The 15,572-nt window shown below is 39.5% G+C and overlaps 1 protein-coding gene across 1 annotated transcript in view; it reads right to left on the reverse strand.

The window, feature by feature from the left end:
* The window catches only part of LOC125377573 (parathyroid hormone/parathyroid hormone-related peptide receptor-like), a gene marked incomplete at its 3' end in the record, with an annotated part of 110,003 nt that extends 94,774 nt beyond the window's left edge, over positions 1-15,229 (reverse strand). The window contains exons 1-2 of the mRNA XM_048391506.1: positions 15,068-15,229; positions 11,590-12,121 (exon numbers count right to left, since the gene is read on the reverse strand). Of these exons, the coding sequence (XP_048247463.1) occupies positions 11,590-11,698 (109 nt within the window). The remainder of the gene's footprint in view (positions 1-11,589; positions 12,122-15,067) is intronic.
* Positions 15,230-15,572: the final 343 nt, after the last annotated feature.

Raw genomic sequence — 15,572 nt, forward strand, 5'->3', positions numbered from 1 at the left:
ATTGGCATTCGTTATTGAGAATGGGGTTTGGGAAGAGAGGTTCATCAGAACCCGTCTGAACCCTGTTGGGCCGGTCTGAACCTCATTGAGCCTGAACTTAATCATGAACTTGTTTGAATCCACCCAATCCTGTCTGAACATACTGTCACCTGTAGGAATGAACCTGAACCTGCTGAACGTTACTGAACGGGTCTGAACCTGTGAGAATCCCCCTGAACCATGTTTATGTATCCTGAACCAAACGCAACCTGTAACACCTCTCCAGAACCTGATTATCTGAACTCAACCTGTTTCAGCCCACCTGGTCTTATCTGAACCATAGGGACCTGTCTAAAATCGACTTGAACCAGTCTGAATTACTATGAACTGTCTGAACCAACCTGAACTTATTTTAACGGCCCTGATCCATCATGAACGTTTGCAGGTCAAACATTACTATGTGTGAACCCGTATGAACCTGTATGAACCAAACTGAAGCTGAACCAGCCTGTTCCAACAGGAGATCCTGCCTGGACCACATGAGCATATTTGAATCCACACAAACCTATTTATATATTTGAGATATTGTTTTGAATGGAAAAAGTAAAAAAATATCCATTAAGTGACGACTATGAGCGCCAATACAATCATGTCTTTGATATATAATATCACTCACTTAAAATATTATCAATTAAAAATAAAAAATAAGAAAAATCAGCTGAGAGGTATAGTTTCATTACCCCCAAGTCGATAAGCAAGCTAGCTGAAGGTGTGTTCCACAAATATGTACAGGTAACTGGGGGCGAAGTCATTAGAAACAAAATGCGGGAGCGGAAGCGAATATAGCAGGAAACAGCACAATATTCTGGGCTAATTTGTTACTGATGCCTTTCTGAAAAACCGTGATTATTTCAAGGTGAACTGGCCTAAACTATAATCACATGTGTTACAAGGCAACTGTAACACGTGCCATCACTCGGTAAAATGTGCCCATGTTTCAACACTAAAACACATATGAAACACCTGAGAACGACTTCAAATACATTTTGGAGGATTGTGATTATGGAACAGTGTGTTGAAATCACATTATATCTTCATGAATTCGTATTTTAAAACTTCTCACCCTCAGTACAACTGAATTTGATATACATCGTCAACGTTAGAGAATAACTAGTTTCCCTAATCCGCCGAAACAGATACCATTGTGTGTTAAAGGTAAAATAGAGGTGAAAAGTATAAGAATGGATCACTAAAAATCAGTGATGAAACCATGTGTTCCCGAGTAGGGTAAACAGTCCGGCCACCTACCGGTATGAGGTGTGTGATAAATGGGTCGTGTAACTAATGGGAGGGTACCGGTATGATACATAATCGTCCTAACACGTACCCCGTCACTCGTAACCTTCATCCAGAAACTCACCCTGTGTTTTCTCACCATTTATTATTGACGAATTGATCGCTCAGCCTCGAACTCACTTCGACTGTCCGAAAAAGCTTAACCTCAACAAGCCCTCGAAAACCTACTGACTGGCTTTTGTGGTAAGCAATAGCTTCTGAAGATCTACTTTAAGTCCTTAATGTCGAACTCACTTCGACTGTCCGTTAAAACTTATCCTGAACACGCCCTCGAAAACCCACTAACTGGCTTTTGTGGTAACCAGTTGCTTTCTAAGATCTGCTTTAAGTCCTTAATGTCGAACCCACTTCGACCGTCCGAAAAAGCTTAACCTCAACAAGCCCTCGAAAACCTACTGACTGGCTTTTGTGGTAAGCAATAGCTTCTGAAGATCTACTTTAAGTCCTTAATGTCGAACTCACTTCGACTGTCCGTTAAAACTTATCCTGAACACGCCCTCGAAAACCCACTAACTGGCTTTTGTGGTAAGCAGTTGCTTTCTAAGATCTGCTTTAAGTCCTTAACGTCGAACCCACTTTGACCGTCCGAAAAGGCTTAACCTGGACAAGCCCTCGTAAAACCACTAACTGGCTTTTGTGGTAACCAGTTGCTTTCTAAGATCTGCTTTAAGTCCTTAATGTCGAACCCACTTCGACCGTCCGAAAAAGCTTAACCGGAACACGCCCTCGAAAACCACTAACTGGCTTTTGTGGTAAGCAATAGCTTCTGAAGATCTACTTTAAGTCCTTAATGTCGAACCCACTTCGACTGTCCGAAAAAAACTTATCCTGAACACGCCCTCGAAAACCCACTAACTGGCTTTTCTGGTAAGCAATCGCCTTTTAAGATCTACTTTAAGTCCTTAATGTCGAACCCACTTCGACTGTCCGAAAAAAACTTATCCTGAACACGCCCTCGAAAACCCACTAACTGGCTCTCGTGGTAAGCAATCGCTTTTTAAGATCTACTTTTAGACCTTAATGTCGAACCCACTTCGACTGTCCGAAAAAAACTTATCCTGAACACGCCCTCGAAAACCCACTAAATGGCTTTTGTGGTAAACCAATCGCTTTCTAAGATCTGCATTAAGTCCTTATCGTCAACTCATTTTAGACAGACAATAACCTTGAATCCCCCTGACCAGTCTTTGTAGTAACCAGCCCCTTCTTAAGATGTGCTTGAACTCCAAACCGTCATCTCATTTTGGACAGACAATAACCTTGAACCCCCCCCCCCCCCCCCCCCCCCCTGACCAGCCTTTGTAGTAACCAGCCCCTTCTTAAGATGTGCTTGAACGTCAACTCGTGACAGACAGACAATAATCTTGGCGAACTCTTGGAGCAAATCCCTTCAACCGAATTCTTCTCGAACCAGTATATCTCAAACTCGCTTTCGCAGTCAAACGTCTTTGTTTCAATACCCTTGAGCCGTCCTTATCTACAATAACTCTATGTAACTGTACAGATGATCTATCTTATCGGAGACCGCGGGCTATAGAAATCCCATGGCATTTGACTGTGCATAACCTGATAGGGGAAGAATATGTTCTCATATTAGGCCACACTGAACTGGTCTTTTCCTCCATAATTTAGAATAAAGAGTATGTAGGTTAAAATATATTTCCCAAAACACCCAACCCAATTTTACATTTGTTGATGTTTTTAAAAGAAGTTTTAATTATATTTCTTGGAAGCTGTCCACGCACAGCATTCATGGTCGTCGGAATATGCGACTTAAAGATTTGAAGGAACAATAACTCAGCCACGGTACTGTAGATCACCTTGGTATGAGTGAACATTTAAAAAGTTCACAAGAACAGCCACTTAACAAAATGTTGCAGTAAGGATCAAATATTTACTATAATTAATAACTGCAGACAAAGGTACCGAGAACCAATTGACATGTCTATTGCAACAACTAACTAAATTTCAAAATATTTCCTCCTTTGCAACAAAATCATAGTTTTCAACAGGCTACGTATATTCTTGATTTTATAGGAATTATGTTTCACAGTGCCAGAACCATATTGTTTTCCCAATCGCCCTTACTGTAATGCAAAAGCCCTACATTAAGCAAGTATAGTTCAATGTTCACGTTCTGAATATCACATCTCACTGAGGGTCCTAAATGGAGTTATTTGTTTCAATCAAAATTATTTATTTTCAGAGACTAAGCGTTAGTATAATTTTATAGGTTGGAAATAAACATTTTCTGTGTAAAACATGACATTGAAACATCGTACTTCCATTTGAATCACGATGCCTTTAATTGTTTGTCTACCAATATCATGTAGACATCACATCAAGTCTCCGTGTAATCCTTACTGGTGAAGCGCTTCATGACATCTCCAGATTAGGTCGGGTGTCTTGTCATAGCAGTTATTCTTGCTTGAAAAGGAACATGGTAAATATCAAATGTTGAGTTCATAGTCAAGAGTTCAAAAGTCAGTTACCGGACATACCCGTAGCTTAGGGATATATGCATGTCACTTTCAAAATCGATCAGGTCATGAATGTTTACACCAGGAAGCATAAGTTTATATCAGCTGAATCAGATGAATGCGTACTTTTGTGACCAGATGATAACCGTTGGTTCGTCAGCGACGTACATTTGTGTACTTGTGTGAGAGGTAGTAGGGCAGGAACACATGATGCATCACTGATTTTCAGCGATCCATGCATATAATATTCACTGCTATGTTAGACCGCCTCCGTGGTCTAGTAATAGAGCGTCCGCCCGGAGAGCGGAAGGTCCGGGGTTCGATCCCCGGCCGCGTCATACCAAGTGACGTTAAAAGATGGTACTTGTTGTTACCCTGTCTGACGCTCGGCATTAAGGGGCTAAAACAAGGACGGCTCGGAGTCAGTATACTGTGTCTGAGTGGGGTATTCATGTTAAACTGCGGCATGGTATCTCAGTGTGCTAGCACTATAAATCGGCATCAGTCTGGACTAGTACAAGCAGCCACACACGTACATGCACGTCGCTATATAAGTGCAATAATCTTGGACGCGACGTTAAACCCAATTTCACCTCACCTCACCTCACTGCTATGTTGCCTTTTTCGCCAAATGGAATCAGTTTCGTTGGAAAAATCAAGGGTTGACGTTATATATGTAATCAAAATATTAATTTTAATATCATATTTTATTAGAATTTAATCACTTCGGTCTTACATACCATATCAAGCTAACACACCGTGATACGACTGAAAGATATTATTCAAAGCGGCTCAATATCCACCTCACTCCTTCAGTTTAATACAAGATAGATCTGGTCCGAGAATAATTAAATTAATCGCGATAATCCATATAGGATCTGCATCTAAACGTCATATCAACTATTTAGTTATAACGGTTTAGGTGAGGGACTGTATGCGTACTTTCATGTTGGTATATGCGATTAAGGTAAGTCTGTAGTTCTGCATGGCTCTATTCATGCATTATCACAACGCCAGACACACAAGAAATGGTTTCACTCTTTTTACAAATGTGGGGAATCGAACCCAAGCCTCAGGCATGACGATCGAATGTTCTAACCATTAGGCTGCCCCGTCATCGACAAGCAAGAGACTAGAATTGCCTTCGATTGCAGATCTGCAAACTTTGTTTTGTATATCACGATCACGTCGCCTAAGAACGAGAAACTCTAATTAATTATTTACATTTGACTTTCTTTACATGCTGCTTCAATATTTGCAGAGTGTGGCTTATATATTCTGCAAAAAATACATTAAACATAAATATTGTATGGAGCGTTACGTAGACATGATATCGGAAGACTGTTGTGTTTCTTTTCTATCACAAATATACATATGGTAAACATGAGCTATATCAAGCATTTCATATACAACGGCAGTCTGTAAAAAAGTGTGCCACGAAGACCAGATGATGGTAGCCTAGCAACGCTCTATACAATCGGAGTACGATGAAACACAGTCAACCAGGTAACAGATATTCGTCCAATTTTCATTCGCCATTTTAATGGTCGTTTATTACATTCATGAGATCCGAGAGCTTATTTTACGTCGGAATACAATGGGATGAGTGACCAATTACAGGAAAACCAATATTTGCATGTAATTATATTAATAAAACGACAAAACCCTTTTCATAATGATGAATAAAAGCGACAGAACAGTTTCTATAATGATGACTAAAAGCGACAAAACCTTTCTATAATGATAAATAAAAGCGACAAAACAGTTTCTATAATGATGACTAAAAGCGACAAAACCTTTCTATAATGATGAATAAATGTGACAAAACAGTTTCTATAATGTTGAATAAAAGCGACAATCAGTTTCTATAATGATGACTAAAAGCGACAAAACCTTTCTATAATGATGAATAAATGCGACAAAACAGTTTCTATAGTGATAAATAAAAGCAACAAAACAGTTTCTATAATGATGACTAAAAGCGACAAAACCTTTCTATAATGATGAATAAATATAACAAAACAGTTTCTATAGTGATAAATAAAAGCAACAAAACAGTTTCTATAATGAAGAATAAAAGCGACAAAACAGTTTCTATAGTGATAAATAAAAGCGACAAAACAGTTTCTAAAATAATGACTAAAAGCGACAAAACAGTTTCTATAGTGATAAATAAAATACAAAACAGTTTCTATAATGATGAATAAAAGCGACAAAACAGTTTCTATAGTGATAAATAAAAGCGACAAAACAGTTTCTACAATGATGAATAAAAGCGACAAAACCTTTCTATAATGATGAATAAATGCGACAAAACCTTTCTATAATGATGAATAAAAGCGACAGAACAATTTCCATATTCAAAAGCAGAGTCAATTGTACGATTCCGAACATATAAACAGCTCTGCTTGTGAAATGTTCTCCGCATGTCTATTGTAAAACATTTTGACAGCTTTGTCGAATTATTGAATATTGTAGCCTTTATCAAACAATTTGAGAGCAAGAGTCGTATGTGAACGTATAATGTGAGGGAACTGTATCCATTTCTGGTCGTTGAATGATTTTCGCTGAAAACTGACTAGGGGAATAAAACAATTACTGATCCCTGGTGTCATCGTAGGAATATTACAATGATTGGAATGTTAGTTTTAATGCAGTGTCACGTGACGGTTTATGTGTCACATATTTATCAAATTTAAGTGATGTAGCAATTGCGAGACACATTCATTGTCCAAGCCCCTGACCATTGCGTTGACCATCAATCCGAGCCATGCAGTTGTATCAACTATATTTTCGATAACCATTGCTTTTTCTCAGTTATTCTCAGTATTCCCTCATAATAATTCGACAGTCTGTCGCTGAAATACAATCAAGCGAGACTTCATTTTAATAAATATTTAACGAGAAACCGTTAGGTCTGTGTTCACCCATAGAAAACGTGATCTGCAAACACCTGGTATCATCACTATTTGATTGAGTTTTAAGAACACAATGCTCATGATATAATTGGAATCGTACAATGGAATCTCATTTTAGTAGACAACTCTTAATATGGAAATCTCGATTATGGAAATGGCCTTGTCGCTTTTATTTCAGGATTAACGTCTTGACAACGTCTAAACGAGAGTTCTACTGTGGGAAATATCCAGTTTTGAAGAGACGCGTTATCAATAGCTGATATTGGTTCTTGTTTGGTACCTAGGTTGAGATAAGAATCAAGAACGGTGACCTGAATCAGACCTGCTTCTTTAATTAAATAGGTCAAAAATACATATTGGACAATAACTGTTGGAAATGTTGTGATCTGGACAACATATGTGATCACCCACGAGATAAATAGAGGATATTATATGAGTGTTCATGTCAAACACATCCGCACGGGTGGCCCAGTCGTCTAAGACGCCGCGATTCGCTGTGCAGAGTTGCGTCCCTTGGACACACCAGAAACCTATGATTGTGGTTTCGAATCCCGGTTCGCCCCAATTATGTTTCTAGGTTTGTCAGTACCATACATACATTATGAACAAACGAGAAATAAATACAATATTTGTGTACAGTTCGAACACATGGCGAGTTATACGGAAGAAAGCTAAACGGTTTTTTTATGGCGTCACAGAACAATTGTATCCAAAAAAGGTCCCTTCTCTCCTGGTGGGTAACCTAATGTTACTTTGGTCACAAACAGTTATACTATGACGAGCTTACATCACATAATAAAAAGTCGAATTTGATATTATTTCGATTTCACAACCATTGGAACCCAAATTCGCTATTGTACTAAATGAAAACAGTGATTAAAAACAAATTCGAGTATGCTAATGTGGTCTGTCACGAAAGACAGTGCTGGGCATCGAAAGGGGTTGCATGAAAAAGTAGAACTTCCGAATGGAAAACAAAATTCTAAAAAAGCGGAACCGAAACCGAATTCAGATTTCAAAAGAATCAACCCGAAATGTCATGATCGATTTTTGGGGTTGTTCGTTGTTACATTTGTGAGTATCAGTTGTCATGTCTACAACAGTACAGTGGTATTCTAGTTTTGTCACGCATGTTTTGTCATAACAATAGGACTGGTAGAGCGGTATGCAAACTAATAATAATTAAAATAATATATGTCCCAATGATATATAAGTATACAGGTCCGGGATACTCAAAATTATATAAAATAGTATAAATTCTCCATTATCCCCCGAAACAGATTCCATTGGGCGTAAAGTGCAGAATAACCGCGAAAATTATATAAATGGATCACTGAAAGTCAGTAATAACACCAGGTGTTCGCGGAAAGAGTAAAATTAAAAGATTTGTCGTAGGAGTCGATTACAATGATCAGTGATTACAACACGTGACACGGCTAACTGCTTGTCATCACACCCGGACGTCTTTGCTCGGTGCTCACGCTATCAACCACTCGTTTGCTAGGCCATGTCTCAAATATTCATGCCGCTGTGTGATATAGCTGACGTATTTCTGTCTGCAGTGTAATACAACTCCCTCCATTTACGGCTCATTGAACCTCCACCCTGTCATAGTTGCGTAACTTTATATGTCGAGTATATACCAGACGGCAGGCCGTTGATAACATCCACGAGTCTGTTGTGAGATCACAAGGCTTCGCAAGTGAAATATAAGGAGTTGTGATAGGATCTGAAGAATCCTTTTCATGGCTGATTACTGGAGAATGGGTTTAACTTCCAGAGCGGGAGTCAGGCCTGTAATGTTCCATGCTCTGCCAAATAAGTCGGCTAGACAATCGACAATTACATGTAATCACACAAGCGAACACGGGACAACGCTGCAGCTGTTTCAACATACACGTCAGTGTCGGTTCCCTAAAATATGCTTAAAAAACCCTTGGCAGGCGTATTCGAATTGTTTTCAGTCATTTGTATGAAAGCACTTAGCTATGTTCTTGATGGAGTGTCTCGGATAGTTCCTACGATGACCACACGCATATGATAAATAAATGCTTTCGACCACCCTCAGTTGGTGTATGTACACACATACTACATTGATCCACTTAAAGGCCATGTACCCTTGTTTAAAAATGACTGGGATTGACGGGGAATTGAAAAGCCTCTTTTAGATGTCATACCGGTTCGCCCCGATTATGTTTCTAGGTTTCTCAGCACTAACCCGTGCTCGTGGGTTTCACCGAAGTTGTAAACGTCTGAGACCTGCATCACTTCGGGCTTTCCTCGCACATTAAGCTGGCACGCCGTGATATAACTGGAATAAAGTTTGTCTGTGGGCTTTTAAATCATGAATTACAGGGGGTTGGACATATTTATTCACTCCACTGTGACAGTTGAACCAACGTTTACCTCCTTATGTAATAGTTGAACTAAAATTTACCTCCTTATATTTTTTCAATTTGCCGTTTACACGATAGACGGCTTTTCCATTGGACAAGAGGTCGGTCACATGACCGCGATATTGACGTTCATAAGTGTATGAACGACACAATCTGACGCTGAGACCGTGTTCTTGAAATGACGTAAACACTGATGGACTACTTCCACATTCCTTGGGAAACCCCTGGGAATTCCCTAGCGGGAAGACATACATAAGCATTACTTCTGATAATTTAGAACCTTTAATCTTGGACTCAGCATTTCAGCATACATTGAGAAACGTAAGAGAGCTTGACTGCATGATTGTTCACGAATTTCCTCGCTACGGCCCATCCTAATGAACAAACGAAAAAATGCACATCCAAACTATCGTCAGTATCGACTCGATCTGTGTCTTGGCTGACAGTGACCGCCTCCAGCAATCTACGAAATTACCTTGGTGTCTGTTTGACGCATCTTTAATCACCTTTCAATAATCGGTCAGTTGATCAATGATGACTAACACATGTAACCGCCACAGGTTCATTAACAACTTCGGAAATCCTCCCGTCACGTTTATCGTGTCGGTCATTTTGACGTCTTGTACTTGATGTAAATGTATTACGACGCGCTGTCATTGTGACTGACTTACTGAGGTAGTTCATTACAGACCTTTCTCATCTAATGGTGATATTATTACACATGTGTTGCGTAAGATGTTTCTGAAGAGCAAGTTGTGGATCCATACGCTCATGTCACCTCTCTTTTTGGGGAACATTTTTATTCTGCGATATAGCTGGTTGTTGTTTGGCGGTCAGTGTAAACATGAAGTCACACGTACTTAACAAAATTGTGTTTAGATCTTCGGCTACATCCTTTGAGGTATGAAATTGTGATAAAAAAGTGTAAGAATTGACTTTCACTTTGTGTGAGTTCACTGGAGTATGAACCGTCATAAAGTGAGGGCCAAACATTGTATGAACGTCGTCGCGAGGTCAACTCTTAAATGTAATAGTTAAACTAAAGTTTTTATTTTAATGTGATCATCGAACAAAATTACCAACCTAAAGTTGGTGCGGACATGTTTGTAATCGTCGATCGAACGTTACCATCATACAAACGTTTACCCTCTTAATGTGACTGTCGAACTAACGTTTACCATCATAATGTAACTATGGAACAAACGTTTACCCTCTTAATGTGACTGTCGAACAAAAGTTTACCCTCTTATTGTGATTATCGAACTAAATTACCACCCTAAAGTGGGTGCGGACATGTTTGTTATCGTCGATCGAACGTTACCATCATACAAACGTTTACCCTCTTAATGTGACTGTCGAACTAACGTTTACCATCAAAATGTAACTATGGAACAAACGTTTACCCTCCTAATGTGACTGTCGAACAAACGTTTACCCTCCTAATGTGACTGTCGAACAAACGTTTACCCTCCTACTGTGACTGTCGAACAAACGTTGACCCTCCTAATGTGACTTTCGAACAAACGTTCACCCTCCTAATGTGACTGTCGAACAAACATTTACCTCCATCACAGTTAAATAAGCATAATTTATTAAATCCATCAATGTGAATGTCGAACTTACATATATCCTTATCTCTGTGAAATAAGCATACAATATCCCTCCCAGTGTGATTGTCGAACTAATACTTACACCTAATGTGACTAAAGTTTATCCTTCATCACACTGGATTGGTATATGAAATCAGGATGTTATTACCGAATATAAAACATCAACGCCAAAGAATAATCACTCTCGATTATCTCCCGATCGATTATCTGCCGAAATCATTTGTCCAAAACAAAACCCCATAACTACACTGTGGCTTAATGATTTGGCTAACCAACAAGAACACACGGGCAAGCCTTGACCTGTGGCATCAATAGTGGTCGGGCAGTTATTGTGGACAATGGTCATCGCGTTATGTACACTTATCATGGCCTTGTGGGGTCTGCCGGGGGGTGAAGGTTCCGCCCACCGTCGTCCTATCACTACCCTGGAGATGTGAGGCTAGCTAATGAGGAAGACTGTAAGATGAACAACAATCCGCAAATATAGACTGTTCTTATCTCATTTATCGCTCATTAATTAATGGACTTTACTTATATGAAACTGAACGAGTGATGCCTTGTAGACATGACATGGCAGGTCGATTTGCATTAGCTAAAGAAACAACTTAATTAAATAATATTAGTACATGCTGTAGTAAAATGATAATGATGCTGATATCAATAACACCGCTCTGAAAATGATGCTGTTGAGAAAAAATATTGGTGGGATAATGGTTCTCATACATGTCAGAGAAATAATGATGACGATAATGACACTGATGTTGAACACTACTACTACTACTACGACGACGACGATGATGATTGTGATGATGATGTTGATGATGATGATGATGATGATGATGATGCCTACCTGGTGGCCTAGGGTCCGGCCATACACACGGCGGTATTTCTTCATAGTAGGTAAAGGTATAGTTCCCCCCGTGTGTGTCTTCTGTTATTCCTGCCAGGTTCTCAATCATGTCACTTGTACCAACTCGGAGCAGTCTCAACAAGCAGATAAAATAAGCCCCTCGATGAAGAAGCGATTCCTAAATAGAAATCCCAGGTGTAGATCTTTGCACCAGTACAAGGTATCCTCGACTCCGCGCTCCTAGAACAATGCCGTCTGACAGCTCCAAATCACCCGTGGACGCAATATCGCCTTCTGATGAACCAATCTGTCTTACAGTGACGACCAAAGCACCGAACTGCTCTTGTTTTCCATGCCAGTTCAAACTAGACTGAATAAGGTGAGAACGAGTACCACAGTGATCGTGTTGGGTCAATTCCTCTCTTTGTAACAGCTGTGAAGGAAACGTGCTTGTCATGCCATTCTGTTTGAACAATTGTCCAATGCCTTATGAGAAGTCATAACCGCTTTAGGCTCCAGTCAACTGCTACCTCTGAAACAGAATGGTCATCGGATGATTTCTGGATTAACGTCTCAATCTGATTTGGGACAATTGCTGGTGCTCAAAGTCTGTATCAGCCTTAAACGGTAATTGAGGCATAACCCGGAGGCTGGGTGGTGCGGGGGTAATTATGTGATATCTTCCACATCCCTAATGTCCACTAAAGTGTTACTCCACAACTATAGGAAATACAGTTTCTTCGTCTACCGCCGCCGTGATAGCAAAGATAACGCGTAATGGCGAATTAAAACAAGCTGTAACACGTTTCGGGATTAGGTGAATTGTGAATGCACTGAGAACTGTTGTTGGTTGCCTTGGTGATACATGTCAATAACTTAAACCTAACGTCATGTTCACATTAACGAAAAAGCGTTTTCACCGACGAAAATGGTAAAACGACGACTTTTCGGAATTCTTGGAATGCCATAAAATACCTTTACAACAAATAACTCGTTTAACAAGTATTTTCTTATCCGTAACATATAAGTAAGTAACATCAAGTAAGTAACATATTTTCAAGTAGGTAACAGATTTTGAACTGCGGTAATATGAAGCGTTAAAATGTGATGACATCAAGACGTTTTTCACAAAAAAATAATTACCATCTTTTGCACTTCACGCTACGAATTCCATCATGACGGAGATCAGTAACAAAAAAGTTCAACAGTAAGGACTAATGGACTGAAAGATGACATGTTCTCGTTAAGTTCGACACTGACGCTCAAAAATGTATATAACAATATAGAATTAACATAGCATTATAACATTCACATTCAGAGTTCTACATAACACAATCAAATAATTATCCATTGTACCAGATCTTTAAGCACACCGATAACTCAACGTACAAATAGGTTTCTAAATAGTATCTATCACATACAAACATGTACATGACACACGAAATGTTGAATCGTTTTTAATGAGAATCAAAACATGGCGTCTCTAAAAATGATATGAAAGCAAGAATAAATGGACTGAAAGATGACATGTTCTCGTTAAATCCGACATTGATGCTACAAAATGTATATAACAATAATAGCATTAACATAGTATTATAACATTAACATTCGGAGTTCTACAATATCCATTGTACCAGATCTTTAAGCGCACCGATAATACAAAGTTCAAATAGGTTTCTAAATAGTATCTACCACATACAAACATGTACCTGACACACGAAATGTTGAATCGTTTTGAATGAGAACCAACACATTGTGTCCCTAACAATGATACAGAAGCAAGTTAAAATGATAAATACCTTATACAGCGTGCTGTCGTACTAACAGGAGCTATCACGGGGCACATAAAGAAATGAGCATCCGAGTGCCAAATCACTGATGGTCTGTGTTGATATCTGATTGCCAGGCATTATATGCCTTGCTCCACGTGACTGCCATGAGGGGTCATATGCCTTCTGGGGTCATATAACCCACGTGTTGTCATATGGGGACCAACAGTGACCCGAGAGCTTGTGCCTTGAGCACACTGGACTGACCTCAGTCGTACAATATACACAGGGTACATGGTATGGTTGTTGCCAGCGTTTCAATGTGTGGTCAAGGACGGTACATAGTTTTGCTAAAGGATACAATACCTTGTTGATATGTTTCACGTGGAGAGTATTCTTTGGTGTCGTCTTGGAGTGTGGAAGTGAATCCATCGTCTCGGTAGTATTTTTTAACTTATTTAGCGACGAGAACATATTTAAGTGAACGTAGCGTCTGGTACTGAAATGCAGTAACGGTCTTTGAGGCATAGACTCAGTGGTGAAATTTAACCAGATCAAATATCATGTACGACTGTTATGGCTCAAATAAAGGGTGGACCATGACATAGCTGTCTATAGTTATCTATCCTTCCCCCTGACTTTGTATCACCTCCGTGGTGTAATGGTAAGCGTCTGCCAGAGAGTGGAAGGTCGGCGTTCGATCCCCGGCGCGTTATACAAAAATACGTTAAAAAAGTCACTTGTTGTTACGCTGCCTTGCGCTCAGCATTTAAGAGATAAAACAAGGACAGGCGGCTCTAGAGGAATATCCATGGTAAACTACTTGGTGATCTAATACAATAAAACCGGCATTAGTCCGGACAAGTACCAGCAGCCAAGCTATATAAGTGCAGTAATCTTGAACGCGACATTAAACCCAATTTCACCTCAGCTCACCATCACTCCTTCCTTGTCTAGCTTTAGCATCTACATTTTCTGTGTAGTTTCAATGACTAACTTCGGCGCCTTTTGTCACTATCTAGCTATATTATGAAGGTATGACCAGTACCACCAGTAATCATGCTTCTTAAGTTGACAATGTAAATGTCAGAAGGATGCATAATGATAATTGTATATATGTAAGTAAACTATGAGTTCATAAGTTGTCGAAAAATGTGGGCTTAACTATCTAGCATCACAGGTGATATTCAAGCACCTCTCGTTTCGACATGTATCTCTCATTTATCACAATGATAAACAACAAACGGCTCCGGGCTGATAAGCTGATGCTTCCATTGCCTTTGTCACCTTCGTCAGCAGATGTATAAGTAACTTCATCATGCGTCTAGCTTATGACCAGGCATGACTAATACCACATCTATTTATATTGATAATCCATGCGTTAGAAGATGAAGATTTAATAAGGGTAATTTTAAACTATTTAAGGAATAATATTCTCGCATCTTGAATGATTCAGAAGGCAGCACTGCCGATCACAAGTGTGTTATTATGTTACAATAAAGTCGGTTTATATTTATAATGTAAAAAAGTGATGCAATTGCACGTCACTGTTGAATAAAGTCAAAATCGCAAGATCGCAAAAAATGCATTATGTTCCAACTTGGTTTTCGTTGATTGAATAAAAGGGAAAAACAAAAATCAGAATTGTGCGTACCTGAATCTCCCCTGTGTTCATTTGTAAAGCCTTAATTCAAAGTAGTAGTACTTACCGTTTCAGTTGAAATCCAATAATGAAGACTGATTTTATGCATTGATCCATCATTGAGAAAAGACGCGCTGTTTGAAATTCCTCACACACGCATTGCCATAGGCTTCATCGCTCCCAACATCACGTCTGTGAAGGCGAATCCTATTCCCGGCGCCTACAGCCAACAGAAATCTATTGTGCTACTGTGGTGCGATCGGCCGGCCACTGAAGTCGCCCTGTTCTATAAGGTAAGAGGCAGAGCACCGTGGCAACCCAGATACACCACGATCCACGCGTTACTACCTCCACCAGCGAGAACATAGGATGCTCTTGTGTTAAAAGTCTGCTGGGATATTAATAGCCCCTAACGTCCATAACACGTAATTATATCAGGTGCAAATCCGTCGCTATTACTGTTTTATATTTTTCTTTGATTAATTTCTGTTTTCATCCGTTCGAAAAGGTTGCCCATGAGCCTTAGGGTAATAGATCATTCGGGAGATCGTGTCTGCATAATTAAATTACTT

Source organism: Haliotis rufescens, unplaced genomic scaffold (genome assembly GCF_023055435.1).
Source record: "Haliotis rufescens isolate VD_foot unplaced genomic scaffold, xgHalRufe1.0.p SCAF_10, whole genome shotgun sequence".
NCBI lineage: Eukaryota > Metazoa > Mollusca > Gastropoda > Lepetellida > Haliotidae > Haliotis > Haliotis rufescens.